Source organism: Cherax quadricarinatus, chromosome 32 (genome assembly GCF_038502225.1).
Source record: "Cherax quadricarinatus isolate ZL_2023a chromosome 32, ASM3850222v1, whole genome shotgun sequence".
In the NCBI taxonomy this organism is placed as follows: Eukaryota; Metazoa; Arthropoda; class Malacostraca; order Decapoda; family Parastacidae; genus Cherax; species Cherax quadricarinatus.
This window is the reverse complement of record NC_091323.1, coordinates 24995311-25017810: the sequence shown is the minus strand read 5'-3', so window position 1 is coordinate 25017810 and position 22500 is coordinate 24995311. Positions and strand designations below refer to the sequence as shown.

Sequence of the window (22500 nt, the reverse complement as noted above, 5' to 3'; positions counted from 1 at the left end):
GCATCACCGCTGCTCCACCGCTGTCACAACCTCCACTAGACACAGAGATGGACCAATCAGAGACCTCTGAGACATCGGCAAAACCCACCAATGAGAGTCCACTACCGCTTTCATCCACTGCTAGAGCAACTGACCAGTCGGAAATCTCGCCTTCACCAGTTCAGCCACCAGCCAAGAAAGCAAAAACACAAGACACTGCGGATGCACCTCACGGTGCCACTGTCACTGACACTGCTGCACCACAACGGGTCTGATATCTGAAGGGTGTATACTTCTACACAACCAAGGAGTATAAGAACACAATGCTGTCTTCAGAAATCCATCATCACCTCCAGGACGGAACAGTCAAGTATACCTACGACCAAACTGCTACATACACCACTGAAGACATGACCAGACTACTCACTGCCAACACCCAACACCTTGTGGAAGTCAAGTACACCTCAAAGAGGAAATTCAGGATGCTTCAGAATAGGGACCTTGAAGACGGTACCCTCGTCTAGCACGACTATCCATGACCATTCACCCAGCACTTTGCTGTCCGCTAAAGCTGGGGTGTGGCTCCAATCAACCCTGTAACTGCTGCCTCTGCCCGACTGCGCTTCTCTTTGGGGAAGTCAGCGCAAGATAGAAGAAGACGACATCCTCCAACCGGAGGGCCAAGAAAGAAGAAAGATGATTATCGTCACCCCCCACCCGGGGGGCCACTGCCGGGTCACCATCTGGAGAAGACCTGGGCCAGAAGGACCTGCGAATCAACATGAATGAAAATGAACACCAACACACGACACTCCACACAGGAGAGCACAGCGCTAGCACGATCGACACCATGCATTGCCCTTCTAGGGCATGGTTGGTGCCAGAGCCCGAGTTTGTACCTTACAAGATGAGGGGGGTACTTGTGCCTCCTCCCAGACTTAGGTCTCAGACACTCCCTAGACAGGGAGCCAGTGCCGGGCCACCACTTGGAAGGGCCCGGGCCGGGAAAATACCGGCGAATCTTTAACAACAACAACAGAGATAGACAGACAGATAGAAAGAGAGAGACAGATTGAAAGAGATAGAATGAGGGAGAAAGATAAAACATCATTGTGTATGACACCATGTTTCAGAGTTCCACAAGCTGCAGAACTAATAGGAATATGTTCAGTGACTGTATATTGGTATATATATTATAGAACAATAATAATAAACAATGTTTTGTATTGTTTGTTTTTGTAAACAAGTTTTGTAAACAATATATTGATAATTATGTTTGTGTGCTTATTGTGTTGTACACAACGAGTGTATATATGTACATTGCACCTTACTTTGGTCTCATAGGCCACATAAGTTATGTGAAAAAATAAAATAGTGAAAAAAACAACAAACCTTCAAATACAAGTAAATCAAAGTTTACCGGGTGAGCGGCAGTCGCCGCTGTTGCCATACGCGGCTCATTTTCTGCAAACTTCATGCATCCATATCTCCGTAAGTATTGATGGTAAAATTTTTTTGTTTATCCTATAATGTTCAGAAAAAAAACTATTTTTTCATAAGAAAAAATAATTTTTTTTTTTTTTGAAATTTGGCCGACCCTGAGAACGAGTTTCGGAGAGGGCCTGTCGACCCTCAAAGGGTTAAAAAGTGATGTGAAACCTTGAAAGAATATTTAAGACACAAGCATTGTAAAATTAATTAAATACTAAATCAAAAAAGAAGGAAAAAATAATTAGCTGCTGGGTAAGGAAGAATTGTTATAATTTAAAATTATATATAGCCTATATGAAAATTGTTTAACATTCTCACTGCATCTTGCATCATTTGTGTGATTTCTAATTAATAGTGCCATTTCTATGCTATTTTCTCTATGAAAAGTTAAACTGCTCATACAAGCTTTCCTTATGAGGTCATAAGATTTTTGCTCGTTTCATTTTTACTTTTGCAATGTAGAAGTGATATAAGGGCAGACTATAGGGATGAGGGAGATTAAGAAGAAGGTAAGGAGAGCCAGTGAGAGAATGGTTTCTGCTTTATCAATAAAATTTGTTGATAATAAGAAAATGTTTGAGAATAATTAGTTTAGAGAGCCTAGGAAACAAATGGAATTGGCAATTAAAACATGACGGAAGATGTTAGATGGGGAGATAAAAGTATGGGGAAGAAAGTGAGAAAATTTTGATTATCTTAAATGTTGTTGATGGGTCCAGATATTTCAAGTATTGGGCAGGAAGTTGAACACTTAGTAGGAGTAAGGCAGAGCCAGATGTAAGTGTTGGGAAAGTGCATGAGGCAGTTGGTTGAATGAAAGGGAATAAAGCAACTGGGACAGATGGGATTAAGACAGATGTTAAAAGTGGCTAGAGATATAGAATTGGAGTTGTTGGTATATTTGTTCAGTATGTATTCATGACAGAAAAGAAAGGTATCTAAGGATTGGCAGAGTTCATGCATAATTCCTTTGTATACAGAAAAAGGGAATAAAAGAGGGTGTAAAAATTATAGGGAAATAAGCCAATTAAGTAAAATAAAGATTGGATGTGAAAAGTGGGTTATAATAAGTGTGTATGCACCTGGAGAAGAGAGAAGTGTAGAGGAGGGAGAGAGATTTTGGGAAATGTTGAGTGAATGCGTGGGGAGTTTTGAATCAAGTGTGAGAGTAATGGTGGTTGGGGATTTCAATGCTAAAGTGGGTAAAAATGTTATGGAGGGAGTAGTAGGTAAATTTGGGGTGCCAGGGGTAAATGTAAATGGGGAGCCTTTAATTGAGCTATGTGTAGAAAGAGATTTGGTAATAAGTAATACATATTTTATGAAAAAGAGGATAAATAAATATACAAGGTATGATGTAGCACGTAATGAAAGTAGTTTATTAGATTATGTATTGGTGGATAAAAGGTTGATGGGTAGGCTCCAGGATGTACATGTTTATAGAGGGGCAACTGATATATCGGATCATTATTTAGTTGTAGCTACAGTTAGAGTAAGAGGTAGATGGGAAAAGAGGAAGGTGGCAACAACAAGTAAGAGGGAGGTGAAAGTGTATAAACTAAGGGAGGAGGAAGTTCGGGTGAGATATAAGCGACTATTGGCAGAAAGGTGGGCTAGTGCAAAGATGAGTAGTGGGGGGGGGGTTGAAGAGGGTTGGAACAGTTTTAAAAATGCAGTATTAGAATGTGGGGCAGAAGTTTGTGGTTATAGGAGGGTGGGGGCAAGAGGAAAGAGGAGTGATTGGTGGAATGATGAAGTAAAGGGTGTGATAAAAGAGAAAAAGGTGGCTTATGAGAGGTTTTTACAAAGCAGAAGTGTTATAAGAAGAGCAGAGTATATGGAGAGTAAAAGAAAGGTAAAGAGAGTGGTGAGAGAGTGCAAAAGGAGAGCAGATGATAGAGTGGGAGAGGCACTGTCAAGAAATTTTAATGAAAATAAGAAAAAATTTTGGAGTGAGTTAAACAAGTTAAGAAAGCCTAGGGAAAGTATGGATTTGTCAGTTAAAAACAGAGTAGGGGAGTTAGTAGATGGGGAGATGGAGGTATTAGGTAGATGGCAAGAATATTTTGAGGAACTTTTAAATGTTAAGGAAGAAACAGAGGCAGTAATTTCGATGGCCTCCACTCCAAACCAACAGATACAGATACTAATGCCGGAAAAAAAATCCCCCCCCAGTACCAACAATACCACCAGTCCGATGACATTCTTATTTGCAAATATACAGGGTCTAAAGCCAGCAACAAACAACAAAATACCTTTCATCCGTGGACTGCTTGCAGAGGCAAAGGCAATGTTCGCGGCTTTCACTGAGACCCACATAAAGGATCACTTAGACAACGAAATATGGATCCCAGGTTACAACCTATACAGATGTGACAGAGTGAACAGGCACAAGGGGGGGGGGGGGGGTGGCCTGGACATTGCAGAGTCACTTGTTTGCACAGAACTGCTTAATGCCTCAAATGATGTAGTGGAAGTTTTAGCAGTAAAGGTCGAGAACCAAAACCTAGTCATTGTGGTAGTCTACAAGCCTCCGGATGCAACATCCCAGCAATTCCAGGAACAGCTGTTAAAAATTGACCACTGTCTGGAAAATCTTCCAGCTCCTGCACCCAACATCTTGCTCCTGGGGGATTTCAACTTAAGGCACCTAAAATGGAGGAATATAGCAAATAATATTGTTGCAGTAATAACACCAGGAGGCAGCTCTGATGAAAACTCACACTCGCACGAGCTTTTAAATCTCTGCACAAAATTCAATTTAAACCAGCAAATAATAGAGCCTACTAGAATGGAGAATACACTAGACCTCATCTTCACTAACAATGATGATCTGATAAGAAATGTCACCATATCAAAAACAATATACTCGGATCACAACATAATTGAGGTTCAGACATGTATGCGCAGAGCCCCAGACCGACAAAATGAGATTAGTCACGAGGGAGCATTCACCAAATTCAACTTCAATAACAAAAACATAAAGTGGGACCAAGTAAACCAAGTCCTAACCGATATAAGCTGGGAAGATATACTAAGCAACACAGACCCCAACTTATGCCTAGAACAGATTAACTTGGTGGCACTCGATGGATGCACAAGACTTATTCCTCTAAGAAAAAGGAGGAGTAGATGTAAAATAGAAAGAGACAGGTGCTCTCTTTACAGGCGACGGAAAAGAATAACAGAGCGGCTAAAAGAGGTCAATCTATCTGAAATGCGTAGGGAGACACTGGTCAGAGAAATAGCAAACATCGAACTTAAGCTAAAGGAATCTTATAGGAGTCAGGAATCGCGGGAAGAACTAAAAGCCATAAATGAAATCGAAAGAAACCCAAAGTATTTCTTCTCCTATGCCAAATCAAAGTCGAGAACAACGTCCAGTATTGGGCCCTTACTTAAACAAGATGGGTCCTACACAGATGACAGCAAGGAAATGAGTGAGCTACTCAAGTCCCAATATGACTCAGTTTTTAGCAAGCCACTAACCAGACTGAGAGTCGAAGATCAAAATGAATATTTTATGAGAGAGCCACAGAATTTGGTTAACACAAGCCTATCTGATGTTATCCTGACGCCAAATGACTTCGAACAGGCTTTAAATGACATGCCCATGCACTCTGCCCCAGGGCCAGACTCATGGAACTCCGTGTTCATCAAGAACTGCAAGAAGCCCCTATCACGAGCCTTTACCATCCTATGGAGAGGGAGCATGGACACGGGGGTCGTCCCACAGTTACTAAAAACAACAGACATAGCCCCACTCCACAAAGGGGGCAGTAAAGCAACAGCAAAGAACTACAGACCGATAGCACTAACATCCCATATCATAAAAATCTTTGAAAGAGTCCTAAGAAGCAAGATCACCACCCATCTAGAAACCCATCAGTTACACAACCCAGGGCAACATGGGTTTAGAACAGGGCGCTCCTGTCTGTCTCAACTATTGGATCACTACGACAAGGTCCTAGATGCACTAGAAGACAAAAAGAATGCAGATGTAATATATACAGACTTTGCAAAAGCCTTCGACAAGTGTGACCATGGCGTAATAGCGCACAAAATGCGTGCTAAAGGAATAACAGGAAAAGTCGGTCGATGGATCTATAATTTCCTCACTAACAGAACACAGAGAGTAGTAGTCAACAGAGTAAAGTCCGAGGCAGGCACGGTGAAAAGCTCTGTTCCACAAGGCACAGTACTCGCTCCCATCTTGTTCCTCATCCTCATATCTGACATAGACAAGGATGTCAGCCACAGCACCGTGTCTTCCTTTGCAGATGACACCCGAATCTGCATGACAGTGTCTTCCATTGCAGACACTGCAAGGCTCCAGGTGGACATCAACCAAATCTTTCAGTGGGCTGCAGAAAACAATATGAAGTTCAACAATGAGAAATTTCAATTACTCAGATATGGTAAACACGAGGAAATTAAATCTTCATCAGAGTACAAAACAAATTCTGGCCACAAAATAGAGCGAAACACCAACGTCAAAGACCTGGGAGTGATCATGTCAGAGGATCTCACCTTCAAGGACCATAACATTGTATCGATCGCATCTGCTAGAAAAATGACAGGATGGATAATGAGAACCTTCAAAACTAGGGATGCCAAGCCCATGATGACACTCTTCAGGTCACTTGTTCTATCTAGGCTGGAATATTGCTGCACACTAACAGCACCTTTCAAGGCAGGTGAAATTGCTGACCTAGAAAATGTACAGAGAACCTTCACGGCTCGCGTAACGGAGATAAAACACCTCAATTACTGGGAGCGCTTGAGGTTCCTGAACCTGTATTCCCTGGAACGCAGGCGGGAGAGATCCATGATTATATACACCTGGAAAATCCTAGAGGGACTAGTACCGAACTTGCACACGAAAATCACTCACTACGAAAGCAAAAGACTTGGCAGACGATGCAACATCCCCCCAATGAAAGCAGGGGTGTCACTAGCACGGTAAGAGACCATGCAATAAGTGTCAGGGGCCAAAGACTGTTCAACTGCCTCCCAGCATACATAAGGGGGATTACCAACAGACCCCTGGCAGTCTTCAAGCTGGCACTGGACAAGCAACTAAAGTCGGTTCCTGATCAGCCGGGCTGTGGCTCGTACGTTGGTTTGCGTGCAGCCAGCAGTAACAGCCTGGTTGATTAGGCTCTGATCCACCAGGAGGCCTGGTCACAGACTGGGCCGCGGGGGCATTGACCCCCGGAACTCTCTCCAGGTAAACTCCAGGTAACTGGTCAGAAAGGTATACCATCTTTTAGGAGTGAAGAAGAGCAGAATGTAAGTGTGGGGGAGGTACGTGAGGCATTACGTAAAATGAAATGGGGTAAAGCAGCTGGAACTGATGGGATCATGACAGAAATGTTAAAAGCAGGGGGGATATAGTGTTGGAGTGGTTGGTACTTTTGTTTAATAAATGTATGAAAGACTGGAAGGTACCTAGGGATTGGCGGAGAGCATGTATAGTCCCTTTATATAAAGGGAAAGGGGACAAAAGAGACTGTAAAAATTATAGAGGAATAAGTTTACTGAGTATACCAGGAAAAGTGTACGGTAGGGTTATAATTGAAAGAATTAGAGGTAAGACAGAATGTAAGATTGCGGATGAGCAAGGAGGTTTCAGAGTGGGTAGGGGATGTGTAGATCAAGTGTTTACATTGAAGCATATATGTGAACAGTATTTAGATAAAGGTAGAGAAGTTTTTATTGCATTTATGGATTTAGAAAAGGCATATGGTAGAGTGGATAGAGGAGCAATGTGGCAGATGTTGCAAGTATATGGAATAGGTGGTAAGTTATTAAATACTGTAAAGAGTTTTTATGAGGATATTGAGGTTCAGGTTAGGGTGTGTAGAAGAGAGGGAGACTACTTCCCGGTAAAAGTAGGTCTTAGACAGGGATGTGTAATGTCACCATGGTTGTTTAATATATTTATAGATGGGGTTGTAAAGGAAGTAAATGCTAGGGTGTTCGGGAGAGGGGTGGGATTAAATTTTGGGAAATCAAATTCAAAATGGGAATTGACAGTTACTTTTTGCTGATGATACACTGCTTATGGGAGATTCTAATGAAAAATTGCAAAGGTTAGTGGATGAGTTTGGGAATGTGTGTAACGGTAGAAAGTTGAAAGTGAACATAGAAAAGAGTAAGGTGATGAGAGTGTCAAATGATTTAGATAAAGAAAAATTGGATATCAAATTGGGGAGGAGGAGTATAGAAGAAGTGAATGTTTTCAGATACTTGGGAGTTGTGTCGGCGGATGGATTTATGAAGGATGAGGTTAATCATAGAATTGATGAGGGGAAAAAAGGTGAGTGGTGCGTTGAGGTATATGTGGAGTCAAAAAACGTTATCTATGGAGGCAAAGAAGGGAATGTATGAAAGTATAGTAGTACCAACACTCTTATATGGGTGTGAAGCTTGGGTGGTAAATGCAGCAGCGAGGAGCCGGTTGGAGGCCGTGGAGATGTCCTGTCTAAGGGCAATGTGTGGTGTAAATATTATGCAGAAAATTCGGAGTGTGGAAATTAGGAAAAGGTGTGGAGTTAATAAAAGTATTAGTCAGTGGGCAGAAGAGGGGTTGTTGAGGTGGTTTGGTCATTTAGAGAGAGAGTGGATCAAAGTAGAATGACATGGAAAGCATATAAATCTATAGGGGAAGGAAGGCGGGGTAGGGGTCATCCTCGAAAGGGTTGGAGAGAGGGGGTAAAGGAGGTTTTGTGGGCAAGGGGCTTGGACTTCCAGCAAGCGTGTGTGAGCGTGTTAGATAGGAGTGAATGGAGACGAATGGTACTTGGGACCTGACGATCTGTTGGAGTGTGAGCAGGGTAATATTTAGTGTAGGGATTCAGGGAAACCGATTATTTTCATATAGTCGGACTTGAGTCCTGGAAATGGGAAGTACAATGCCTGCACTTTAAAGGAGGGGTTTGGGATATTGGCAGTTTGGAGGGATATGTTGTGGATCTTTATATGTGTATGCTTCTAAACTGTTGTATTCTGAGCACCTCTGCAAAAACAGTGATAATGTGCGAGTGTGGTGAAAGTGTTGAATGATGATGAAAGTATTTTCTTTTTGGGGATTTTCTTTCTTTTTTGGGTCACCCTGCCTCGGTGGGAGACGGCCGACTTGTTGGAAAAAAAAAAAAAAAAAAAAAAAAAAAAAAATTATAAGAATAAATAAACACAATACCGTGATTGGAACAATACACAAATAACCTGCCCAATGTGGGACTGAAACTTGTGACAGCGTTTTGGTCCAACTTTGACTGAGTAGAACCGAAATGTCATCGTAAGTTTGTCGCCTGTGTGTGGGTTATTTGTGTCCTGTTAAGTATACCAGGTAAAGTGTATGGTAGAATTATTATTGGAGAAATTCAGGTAGGATTGCAGAAAAACAGAGGGTATAGTAAGGTAGGGAATGTGTAGACAGTGTTTACATTGAAGCATGTAAGTTAACAGCACTTAACATAAAGGTAAGGACCTTCTTCGTGCTTTTATGGGTTTAGAGAAGTCATATGATAGGGTAGTTGAAGAGAGCAATGGGGCAGATGATGCGAATGTATGGAAGAGGTAATTGGTTATTATAAGCAATAGAGAGTTTTTATGCAGACAGGGAAGCTAGGGTTAGGGTCTGTTGGAGAGGGATGAGGGAAATATTTTCCATTAACCCTTTCACTGTCGGTCCCAAAAATATTAAGGCTTGTAAGCCAGTGTTGGCCCTGTAATAGTATGCCAAAATTCTAGCGACTTCCAATCTTGTGGGAGAAGGCTGGCAGGCCTACCTATGAGGAAATGGGTTTGAATGGTCAGTGTGCACAGTGTAAAAAAAAACCCTGCATCACACAGTGCATAATGAGAAATACTGACCGTTTTTTTCATTTTAAACAGTGACTTTGCGATGTAATTTTTGTATGGTATTTATGGTTGTATTGTCGTTTTCTTGGTCTCAACTGATAGAATGGAAGATATATTACAGAAGTAGAGATGATTTTGAATGGTTTATAGACTAAAAGTACAGTAGACTGTCTAACATGAGTTTATTTGGCACGCTTTGGTTATAGCACGATTGAAAAATTGCAGCACAATTTTATGCAACACTTCATAAAATTAAGTTTACATGGTTCCATTTGCGGGCATGGAAAAAATTTCCCCAGCTCAAGGTGCCGCCTTGTTGTGGGTCAGCCGGCGAGACCTCCTGCCATCCCCGACACTCCCACCACCACCATCCCAGCCTTCGTGAATACATGTTCAGTTCCACTTATCTCCTGCAAGCTAGCTGTGTTTGTGAATTGAGTTTTTATCTTTAATTACTGTATCTTGTATCTGCCAAGCAATCATGGCACCCAGTAGGCATACCATTGTTGCTGAAAGTGGCAAGAAAAGGTATAAGCATTTAAGTCTTAGAATTAACAAAGAAAATAGAGATAATGAAGCTTCACTTTGTGCACACAAGAATGAGGTAAATGAGTTTGTGTGATGACTGACTGACTTACTGATTGACTGGCTGACTGATTTTCTGATTGACTTACTGATTGATTTACTGACTGAATCACTGACTGAATCACTGACCGAATCACTGACTGACTGAATCACTGACTGACTGAATCACTGACTGACTGAATCACTGACTGACTGAATCACTGACTGACTACTGACTGAGTCACTGAGTGAGCGAGTCACTGACTGAGTGAGCGAGTCACTGACTGAGTGAGCGAGTCACGGACTGAGTGAGCGAGTCACGGACTGAGTGAGTGAGTCACGGACTGAGTGAGCGAGTCACGGACTGAGTGAGCGAGTCACGGACTGAGTGAGTGAGTCACGGACTGAGTGAGTGAGTGAGTCACAGACTGAGTGAGTGAGTCAGTCACGGACTGAGTGAATGACCTGACTCGACTGACTCGACTGACCTGAATGAATTGACTGAATTGACTGATTTACTCACTGAACGTTAGACTTTTTCATTGAAGAGGACCCTGAAACGGTGTCTAGAGCAGCTGATGCCTTACTGTCAGTTGTATAATGTACTGTGGGGTAAAATAGAACAGAAATCCATTATAGAATTTATGCACATTTGAGTACAACCATCGACTTTTGTACCAGAATCTCTACCATCCACCTCAGCCCAGTAGGGCCACAGCATAACTCTCCACAATCATCCACAGACATCTGCACCCACAATTTAAGGTAAGAAATACCATTATTTCTGTTGCATTTGTAATCTTAAACAGTGAAAACAACTTAATACATCACGACAGTGAACTACAATTACATAATCACTTTTATTTTTTGTAGGATCTGTTGGTCTACAAAAAAAGTTGTTTGGCTTTTTGGGGGCTTTTAAGAATGTAACCCTATTTTTCCGTAAGTTCTTCAGTTCATCTAGCATGGTTTTTACCTGACACGACATTTTCAGGAACGTAACTTCTGTGATAAATGACGGTCTACTGTACCTTGAAATTGAGCTCAAAGTAGCAGAAATGTTCGATTTTTGCCGATGTTCAAGTGTAAACAAATCATATCACGCATCCAATACACATCAGCTGGTTGGTCTAATATGCTTTCACAAACAAACTGATATTATTTATGCCATTTTTACAATAATGCAGTAGTTTGCATAACAGTAAATCTTCTATTTTGTGTGAATAAAAATGCAAAATGGAAAGCAAACGTAGTGCAAGAGGGGCCTGGAGACGTGACTGAAGAACAGAGAAAATGTTATTTTAGTGCTAGGAATGTTTGCATTCTTAATTCTGGACCCAGTTTTGAAATTGGCCTTCCTTGAATTGTGTATGAAATTGGCCAAGTTACCAATTTCTGATCACTTTATTGGTTGTTGAAATTGGTAAATGGGCAGTTTCTTGAGCTCAGTCGATAGAACAAGAGGAGTTCTAGTAAAATAGCTATGAATTTGGTTGACTGGAACAATGGAATTGGCTGAAAATAGGGCTCAGTGAGGAAAATTGCCAATGCATAAATATTGCCAATACCACTAACTTCGCAAGAGCATAATTCCGTTAATTTTCCATCAAATTTCGTACTTTTGGTGTCGGTTACCATTGGGAAAAGATTATCATTTCATATTTTTTTTTTTCATTATAAATTCTTTGACACTGAGAGCAAGTTTGTGAGCAGGGGTCTCAACAGTGAAAGGGTTAAAAATTGACCTAGCCAAGAATGTGTGATGTCACCATCGTCTTTCATCTTTTATAAATGGTGTTGTAAAAGAAGTGAATGCTGATGTGTTGGGAGAGGTGTGGGATTAACAGGTAAAGAATTGCATAAAAAGTGGAAGTTGTTATAGTTTTTCTTTTCTGATGACACTTCTATTGGGAGAGTTTGAAGAATAGCTTCTGGGTTGGCTGAGTTATTTCAGAGGGTGTATAAAAGAACGAAAATGAAGGTGATCATAGGAAAGGGCAAGGTGATGAGATGACAAAAAATCTAGACTTCGAAAAATTGGATGCTGGAATGGAGAAAGGGAATATGGAGAAAGGAAATGTCTTAAGATATTTGTGAGTGGACTTGCTGGCAGATGAGGTCAATGAAAGATGAGGTCAGTGATAAAATAAGGGGAAAAATGTGGGTGGTTCCTTGAGACATTTGTGGAGACAAAGAACTGTATATATGGAGGCCTAAAGGGAAATATACCAAAGTATAATGATATCAATGCTTATATGAGTGTGAAATATAGGTTTTAGACATTACAATGAGGAGGAGGCTGGAGGCAGTGAAGATGTTATGCTTAAAGATGATGTGTAGTGTAAGTGTTATGTAGAAAATTTGGAGTCTGGAAATTAGAAGGTGTGGAATTGCCAAAAGTGTACTTCAGAGGGCTGAGCATGGTTTGTAGAAGTGGTTTGGGCATTTTGAGGGGCTGAAGTAAAACAGAATAACTGTGAGGGTATACAAATCTGGGGCAGAGGAAAGTAGGGGTAGAGGTTATCCCAGGAAGAGTTGAAGGAAGGAGGTCCAACATTAGATCAGAGTGAGTGGAGGCAAGTGGTTTTTGCAGTTTGATGTGCTATTGCAGTGTGAACAAGGTAATATTCATGAAGTAATTCAGGGTAAGCCATTATCCAAACTAGAGTCCTGGAGGTAATGAGTACAATGCCTACACTTGAAAGGAAGGGAGGAGGGGTGATCAGTTAGGAGAGCCATGTGAATTGTGATATCGGTAAGATTCTGGCAACACACACATGCACACCAGCCAAGTGTCCATTGACAAATGATTTTGACAACTGGTAACTAAGAGTGATTGAATGAGATGGTGATTGTGATTTCTCTTTGGGTCACCCTACCTCAGTGGGAGATGGCTGGTGTGTTAGTAAGTAAGTTAGTTAGTTTATTCAGGTATACACAAATACAGTTACATAGAATTATCATACATAGCAGCATATGTGTTGAGAACCTAGGATAACCCAAAAAAGTCAGACAGAGTGACTTATTTCCATTGGGGTCCTTTTTACCTTATTATTGTAATATAAAGGGGTTGCTTAAATGTGCGTGGATGTAGTGCGGATGACAAGAAACAGATGATTGCTGATGTTATGAATGAAAAGAAGTTGGATGTCCTGGCCCTAAGCGAAACAAAGCTGAAGGGGGTAGGAGAGTTTCAGTGGGGGGAAATAAATGGGATTAAATCTGGAGTATCTGAGAGAGTTAGAGCAAAGGAAGGGGTAGCAGTAATGTTAAATGATCAGTTATGGAAGGAGAAAAGAGAATATGAATGTGTAAATTCAAGAATTATGTGGATTAAAGTAAAGGTTGGATGCGAGAAGTGGGTCATAATAAGCGTGTATGCACCTGGAGAAGAGAGGAATGCAGAGGAGAGAGAGAGATTTTGGGAGATGTTAAGTGAATGTATAGGAGCCTTTGAACCAAGTGAGAGAGTAATTGTGGTAGGGGACTTGAATGCTAAAGTAGGAGAAACTTTTAGAGAGGGTGTGGTAGGTAAGTTTGGGGTGCCAGGTGTAAATGATAATGGGAGCCCTTTGATTGAACTTTGTATAGAAAGGGGTTTAGTTATAGGTAATACATATTTTAAGAAAAAGAGGATAAATAAGTATACACGATATGATGTAGGGCGAAATGACAGTAGTTTGTTGGATTATGTATTGGTAGATAAAAGACTGTTGAGTAGACTTCAGGATGTACATGTTTATAGAGGGGCCACAGATATATCAGATCACTTTCTAGTTGTAGCTACACTGAGAGTAAAAGGTAGATGGGATACAAGGAGAATAGAAGCATCAGGGAAGAGAGAGGTGAAGGTTTATAAACTAAAAGAGGAGGCAGTTAGGGTAAGATATAAACAGCTATTGGAGGATAGATGGGCTAATGAGAGCATAGGCAATGGGGTCGAAGAGGTATGGGGTAGGTTTAAAAATGTAGTGTTAGAGTGTTCAGCAGAAGTTTGTGGTTACAGGAAAGTGGGTGCAGGAGGGAAGAGGAGCGATTGGTGGAATGATGATGTAAAGAGAGTAGTAAGGGAGAAAAAGTTAGCATATGAGAAGTTTTTACAAAGTAGAAGTGATGCAAGGAGGGAAGAGTATATGGAGAAAAAGAGAGAAGTTAAGAGAGTGGTGAAGCAATGTAAAAAGAGAGCAAATGAGAGAGTGGGTGAGATGTTATCAACAAATTTTGTTGAAAATAAGAAAAAGTTTTGGAGTGAGATTAATAAGTTAAGAAAGCCTAGAGAACAAATGGATTTGTCAGTTAAAAATAGGAGAGGAGAGTTATTAAATGGAGAGTTAGAGGTATTGGGAAGATGGAAGGAATATTTTGAGGAATTGTTAAATGTTGATGAAGATAGGGAAGCTGTGATTTCGTGTATAGGGCAAGGAGGAATAACATCTTGTAGGAGTGAGGAAGAGCCAGTTGTGAGTGTGGGGGAAGTTCGTGAGGCAGTAGGTAAAATGAAAGGGGGTAAGGCAGCCGGGATTGATGGGATAAAGATAGAAATGTTAAAAGCAGGTGGGGATATAGTTTTGGAGTGGTTGGTGCAATTATTTAATAAATGTATGGAAGAGGGTAAGGTACCTAGGGATTGGCAGAGAGCATGCATAGTTCCTTTGTATAAAGGCAAAGGGGATAAAAGAGAGTGCAAAAATTATAGGGGGATAAGTCTGTTGAGTGTACCTGGTAAAGTGTATGGTAGAGTTATAATTGAAAGAATTAAGAGTAAGACGGAGAATAGGATAGCAGATGAACAAGGAGGCTTTAGGAAAGGTAGGGGGTGTGTGGACCAGGTGTTTACAGTGAAACATATAAGTGAACAGTATTTAGATAAGGCTAAAGAGGTCTTTGTGGCATTTATGGATTTGGAAAAGGCGTATGACAGGGTGGATAGGGGGGCAATGTGGCAGATGTTGCAAGTGTATGGTGTAGGAGGTAGGTTACTGAAAGCAGTGAAGAGTTTTTACGAGGATAGTGAGGCTCAAGTTAGAGTATGTAGGAAAGACGGAAATTTTTTCCCAGTAAAAGTAGGCCTTAGACAAGGATGTGTGATGTCACCGTGGTTGTTTAATATATTTATAGATGGGGTTGTAAGAGAAGTAAATGCGAGGGTTTTGGCAAGAGGCGTGGAGTTAAAAGATAAAGAATCACACACAAAGTGGGAGTTGTCACAGCTGCTCTTTGCTGATGACACTGTGCTCTTGGGAGATTCTGAAGAGAAGTTGCAGAGATTGGTGGATGAATTTGGTAGGGTGTGCAAAAGAAGAAAATTAAAGGTGAATACAGGAAAGAGTAAGGTTATGAGGATAACAAAAAGATTAGGTGATGAAAGATTGAATATCAGATTGGAGGGAGAGAGTATGGAGGAGGTGAACGTATTCAGATATTTGGGAGTGGACGTGTCAGCAGATGGGTCTATGAAAGATGAGGTGAATCATAGAATTGATGAGGGAAAAAGAGTGAGTGGTGCACTTAGGAGTCTGTGGAGACAAAGAACTTTGTCCTTGGAGGCAAAGAGGGGAATGTATGAGAGTATAGTTTTACCAACGCTCTTATATGGGTGTGAAGCGTGGGTGATGAATGTTGCAGCGAGGAGAAGGCTGGAGGCAGTGGAGATGTCATGTCTGAGGGCAATGTGTGGTGTGAATATAATGCAGAGAATTCGTAGTTTGGAAGTTAGGAGGAGGTGCGGGATTACCAAAACTGTTGTCCAGAGGGCTGAGGAAGGGTTGTTGAGGTGGTTCGGACATGTAGAGAGAATGGAGCGAAACAGAATGACTTCAAGAGTGTATCAGTCTGTAGTGGAAGGAAGGCGGGGTAGGGGTCGGCCTAGGAAGGGTTGGAGGGAGGGGGTAAAGGAGGTTTTGTGTGCGAGGGGCTTGGACTTCCAGCAGGCATGCGTGAGCGTGTTTGATAGGAGTGAATGGAGACAAATGGTTTTTAATACTTGACGTGCTGTTGGAGTGTGAGCAAAGTAACATTTATGAAGGGATTCAGGGAAACCGGCAGGCCGGACTTGAGTCCTGGAGATGGGAAGTACAGTGCCTGCACTCTGAAGGAGGGGTGTTAATGTTGCAGTTTAAAAACTGTAGTGTAAAGCACCCTTCTGGCAAGACAGTGATGGAGTGAATGATGGTGAAAGTTTTTCTTTTTCGGGCCACCCTGCCTTGGTGGGAATCGGCCGGTGTGATAATAAAAAAATAAAAAGGTTATAATATTTTCTTATTATTTTATAATGAAGATAACATCTTATTATCATACTAAAAAGACTATCTACAATACAAGGGTCATTACTAGGAATAAGGTAAAATTTACACGTATGTAAGCTAAAAAAAAAAAAAATCATTCCCCTCCCTTTCTGTAGCTACATTCATCAGACACCTTTTGGCACTCATCTTGAACTGGTTCGTGCTATGACTGGCTTTGACATGTGCGGGTAGTCTGTTCCATTCCTTTATTGCTGTACAATAAAAGGTGTTTAAAGCCTGGCCAGTGACTGTGAGTCCTACAAAGTTGTGCTCTCTCCCCCTAGTACTATGATTGCTTTGGTTCCTAACCTTGACAAAATTGACAGCAAGATATTCTGGACACTGTGAGCAATTTTATAAACATGATTTAGCTTCAGTTGTTTTACTCTCTTCAACATTCAGCATATCCAACTGCTGTAATTCATTCTGGCCTACATGTTCTCTTGGTCCCAGCTCCAGGATGAATCTTACGATTTTGTTCTGGGTGATTTGCAGTCTATCTTTCAGTTTTTTTTGTCAAGGCAGAGTACCATGAAGAGCAAGGGTAATCCATACGGCATTGTATAAGGGCTAGACATAGGGTCCTGCGAGCCTCAGTAGGTAGACACTGTGCTTAAAGTAAATATTCATCATCATCATAATAATAATAATTAATAATTAAAAACACTGGTGAGTATGTACTTAATACAGTAGTTGTTAATGGTTAACTATGTGTTTGAAAGCCAGTCTCACTACTTTACTGAATATTTTTGGTATAATTTTATATTGCATAATTTTTTTTATTTATTTTTTTTTTTACACCTTCTCTTAATTTAACATAACCATTACATACAGTATTAATGGTTTCAAAGAGCCTAAACATGATGAAATATAACTCTAGTCTAAGGTAAAAAATTGGTCAATGAAATGGCTGTACAACACTTACATTCATTGGGAAATCTTTTGGTATTTGAACCTTTTTTCTGGTAATAAAAAAAAGTTCCAGGATGAAACATTTCCAGTAAATGTCTTTGTTGTTTTTGCACATCATTTCTTCAACTTGTTGGTATCATATACATGGTTATTTTTATCAATAACTGGTCACCAGTTTCCCAGCTATGGAGGTATGCGATACCAAGGATTCTTCCCTCCCTCAGTCCACCTCCGCCTTGCAGCTGCAGCTTTCCTTACTCCCATGGTGCTAAGTGAGGCTGGCACACCCACAGATGCTACTCCAGTTGACCAAGACCCTACTCAGTTTCCAGTAGAACTTGCTAACCTTTTGCAAAAGGAGTTTGGAGGGCCACCTTCCTCTCCACGACATTCTCGATTATTCAGTAGAGGTCAGAGGCTATCCACCTATTTATGATTACAGTACTTTGATGTTAAATCCAAGATGCAGAACTGTAATTGGAAAGGAATTTACAAAGGTTAATTATTGTAAGAGTGACAGTAGCTATCAGTAAATATGTGTGGCCATCACACACAATGTAGACATTTGCCTTTTCAGTGCAAATTGTATAAAGCATGGATTGTTAACTTAATTGACTTAAGTTAATGCAGCTCTTTAACAGTGTAAATAGCAAATATATTTCATAGTTTATCTGAGGATTTCAGTGATACACATCTAAGAACTGCAGAGCATTAAATTAAAGGGTAATGAAGAAAATGCTTTGATTATAAAACTCTGCACCTTAGATTTACTAAACAGCAATAAATGAAACAAAGCACTTGAAAGTTGAAGCTTACAGCACGTTTCAAAGTTTATGCAGTTTGAAATAAAACTCCTATGGATTAAGAACCACTGCACCAATGAATCATGAAACATAACTCCTATGAATTAAAATTCACAACACCTGTGGATTATGGAAGACACCATATATGGATATAAACCCCAGCACCAATGGATTATGAAGCACAGCACATGGGATTATTAAGCACTGCATTTAACTTTTTGCACATGAGGATTACAAAGCACAGCACATGAAAATATAAAGTTTTTGCATATTGCTGTATCCAGTAGATGCTAAATGAAAAGTTCATCACTGCATTCAAGGAGTAAATGCTAGTAAATGCACATGTTGAAAAGTTGAACAATTTGCCTTAGTAGAAAATATTGCTTTTTCACCAATTAATTATAATGAATGATATTCCAATTTAAAGGAATATGCAACTCAGAATGTAAAAAGCATGGACAATGCAACTCAAAATCTAAAAAGCATGGACAAAAAATAATATATTAGGGATTAAGGAAATGTTGATAATTGGATTTACAAACAACAGGGCATAAATTGTAAAATTACATATACAGTGTATATATGTGTATATTTATGTTCAGTAAATAGTGTACACTAGAGAAATGTACTTTGCACTTTTCTGAATTATGCAACATTTATGTTTTTTTTCTAGGCAATTACAGTATAATTCACTTTAACATGAGGATGTAGCACCCAAAGTCTTGTTGTGATACTGGTATTTAGTACATGCAGTTTTCAGTAGCACTGAATCACTCTGCACATTACTACAAACTCACATTTTTAAACTAATATTGAATGTCAACATTCAGTAATTTGAGTTTTCACATTCACTTATTGCTTCCTCTTTTAGATGAAGACGATGACCAGCCGCGGGTGCTTCAGTTAACAAACCAGCACAAAGCTGCTATTAGAGCCATAAGAAAGGTCAGTTTACCTCTCTTGCATATATTTTTGTGTACGTTTTACAAAATTTAAAATGCAGAATCGTGTAATTTACTGGTATTAATGTGATTCAAGGACTGGCAGCAAGTTCTTTGTATCATTAGGCAGATGTATAGGGTTCCTCACAGGTAATTTGCTGAAGTCTTGTAAGGCAGCTAGTGTTCTAGAACCAAAATATAAAAATATCAGCATTTACATTACCTGGATTGTGCTGTAATATACAAATGTTAATGATGTACTAGTTTCTGTAAAATATATTGTTCATTCTTTTTAGAATGTTCACATTGAAATTACATGTTTGGGCTACACACTGCTGTATTTCATTTCCGTAGTGACCAATGTGTACTTAGGCAGAATAAGTTATTGGTCTTAATAGTGTAAATCCTTAGAAAAATGTCATGAATGTAAACTGCAAATATGAATACTGTATGTTGAATTGGTGGAAAGAATTGGGATAGGTTCCTGGGCCAAGTGAGCTTAAGAGGGAAATAAAATATATTCCAGTTCTTACCACCAAAATCACATTCCATATTTTACATTTAATTGCACTAGTGCAGTTTAGTAATATTCAAATACTGTAGTACCACAATATCATGTGCTGTAGTGGGAAAAGAGAGGGAGAGGGGAGGAGGGGCAAATTGAGTGGATGGAGGAAGACACGTGTGCACTTGTACCAACACAGAGGAGGAGGATGATGAACATTAGAAGTACAGGAGTAGTAGTAGTAGTAGAAAGAAGAGTAGTAGGAATAATAGCAATAGCAGAAATTTGGCCATTGCTGCTGATGCTGCTGCTTCCACCACCACTGTATTTACTGCCTGCTGCTGCAGTTGTTAATTTTGCTGCTGCTGAATCTGCTGTTGCTGCTGCTGTTCTTCAGTTATCACTGCTGCCACCATATTAATCATTAAAATTAGCAATGATCTATGATTAACCAAACATATTAAGTTAGAAAATATAGGAAACTCTGAAATTACTTTTTTCTTCCTAAACCTCCCTCCTCTTAAACCCCTCTTCTGTTCCCCTCTTGCATACCATGATCTCTCCTATGGGCCTGTATATGATTAACATTTGTGCATTAAATGACACAGTAAGTTTCCTTTATGTGTTGACCTTATGACTTGTGCACACTGGCTGCCTCACTATGGAAGGAGTGAACTAATATACAAATATCTAAATTATACCATAATTGCAAATACCTAAACTTCATTATAATAACTGTTTTGTAAATAGTTTCTGCAAATTCCTAAACTGTAAAACCCAAGATATACATGTATTTAATTCAGATCATGTAATAAAGTTGGTAGAATTATCGACAATATGTAAAGTAAAAGGACACATGTGCAACTAATGTGACATTTTATTGTGGCAACGTTTCGCTCTCCAGGAGCTTTATCAAGCCATTACAAACAATACATGGACACAGAGGGTATATAAAGGCTCAGAGTGAGGTGCAGTACTAGTGAGGTACCATTTCGATGTTCACTAGTGGTAGTAGTAGTAGTAGTAGTAGTAGAGACAAAAGTAATACAGTATGGTAGAGCAATTAATTCGTACATGAGTAAATAGCTTTTATATCCTTTTACTCATATACGAATTAATTGCTCTACCATATTGTATTACTTTTGTCTCTACTGCTGCTGCTGCTACTACTACTACTACTACCACCACTAGTGAACATCGAAATGGTACCTCACTAGTATTGCCCCTCACTCTGAGCCTTTATATACCCTCTGTGTCCATGTATTGTTTGTAATGGCTTGATAAAGCTCCTGGAGAGCAAAACGTTGCCACAATAAAATGTCACATTAGTTGCACTTGTGTCCTTTTACAATTCAGATCATGTTTGTGTACTGTGTAATATGAAGTAAGGGTACAAATTTTTAATACTTGCAAAGATATGAACAGATTATTTCATCTAAAGATTATTATTTTAAGTGCTAAAGTAAAAGTCCTAAGGTTGTTATTTACCAGCAATAATTCATACATAATATACGAAGACAGTATATACAGGTAAGATAATGTGAAAACTTTATTCATCTCTGTATGGCTGTCAGTAAGAGGATGGGCTAATAGGGTAGAAGAGCTCTTTAAACTGGTTACAGGTATGTTACATATATATAGAGTGAATTTTTTTGTGATGTGTAACTCCAGTTATATAAAGTGCAATACATGAAGTATCTGTTTTGTATTATTTTTATTAACACACTGGCCATTTCCCACTAAGGCAGTGACCCACAAAAGAAAAAACACTCATCATTCACTCCATCATTATATTGCCAGAGGCATACCTGGAGTATGCCTGGAGAGGGTTTCAAGGGTCAGCACCCCCATGACCTGGTCTGTGACCAGGAGTGGATCTGGATATGATAAACCAGGCTGTTACTGCTGGCCACACATAAAACTGACATACGAACCACAGCCCGCCTGGTCAGGTACTGACTTTAGGTGCCTGTCCAGTGCCTTCTTGAAGACAGACATACCTACACTACATTTAAAAATCTGCAACATATCAACATCCTTCCTCAGAGTGCAGGCACTGTACTTCCCACCTCCAGGACTCGGGTCTGGCTAACCAGTTTCCCCGGATCCCTTCACTAATGTTACTTTGCTCGCATTCCAACAGCACATCAAGTCATAAAAACTGTTTGTCCCTACTTGCTTCTCCTCTCTCACTCTCACTCTCACTCTCACTCTCACTCACTCTCACTCTCACTATCTCTCTCTCACTCTCTCTCTCTCTCTCACTCTCTCACTCTCTCTCTCACTCTCTCTCTCTCTCTCTCTCTCTCTCTCTCTCACTCTCTCTCTCTCTCTCACTCTCTCTCACTCTCACTCTCACTCTCTCTCTCACTCTCTCACTCTCTCACTCACTCACTCTCTCTCTCACTCTCACTCTCTCACTCTCTCACTCTCACTCTCTCACTCTCTCACTCTCACTCTCACTCTCTCTCTCACACACTCACTCTCACTCTCTCACTCTCTCATGCTCTCTCTCACTCTCTCATGCTCTCTCTCACTCTCTCACTCTCTCACTCTCTCACTCTCTCACTCACTCTCTCACTCTCACTCACGCTTGCTGGAAGTCCAAGCCTCTTGCACACAAAACCTCCTCTACCCCCCTCCCTCTCCCAGCAACCTTACATAGGACAGCCCCCTGCCCCCACCTTCCTTCCACTACAGATTTATATGCCCTCCAAGTCATTCTATTTTTTTCTATTCTCTCTGTGTACAAAAGATCTCAACAACCCCTCCTCTGCCCTCTGGATAATGTTCTTACAAGCCTCGCACCTCCTAATCTCCAAGTTATAGATTCTCTACATTATATTCACACTGCACACATCTCCACATACTCTCATACAATCCCCTCTTTGCTTGCATGGATAATGTTCTTTGTCTCCACAGACTCCTCAGTTTTCCACTCGCCTTTTTCTCCTCAACAGTTTTATGATTCGCCTCATCTTTCATAGACCTATCTGCTGAAAAGTCCACTCCCAAATACCTGAATACATTCAATAACTCCATAATCCTTCCCTCCAATCTGATATCCAGTCTTTCACTACCTAAATTTTTTGTTATCCTCATCACCTTGCTCTTTATGTTCGCTTTTAATTTCCTCCTTTTACATACCCCAC

At 40.3% G+C, this 22500-nt stretch overlaps 1 protein-coding gene across 5 annotated transcripts in view; it reads left to right on the top strand.

Annotated features, from left to right (window-relative positions):
* LOC128690283 (potassium voltage-gated channel subfamily KQT member 1) overlaps positions 1 to 22500 on the top strand; it is an 840902-nt gene that overhangs the window by 557689 nt on the left and 260713 nt on the right. For all 5 annotated transcript variants that reach the window (XR_011392684.1, XM_070090551.1, XM_070090547.1 and 2 more), the window contains one exon: positions 18774 to 18847. Coding sequence is in view for 4 of the 5 variants with exons in the window: in XM_070090551.1 (XP_069946652.1) it covers positions 18774 to 18847 (74 nt within the window). In the remaining variant the exon portion in view is untranslated. The remainder of the gene's footprint in view (positions 1 to 18773; positions 18848 to 22500) is intronic.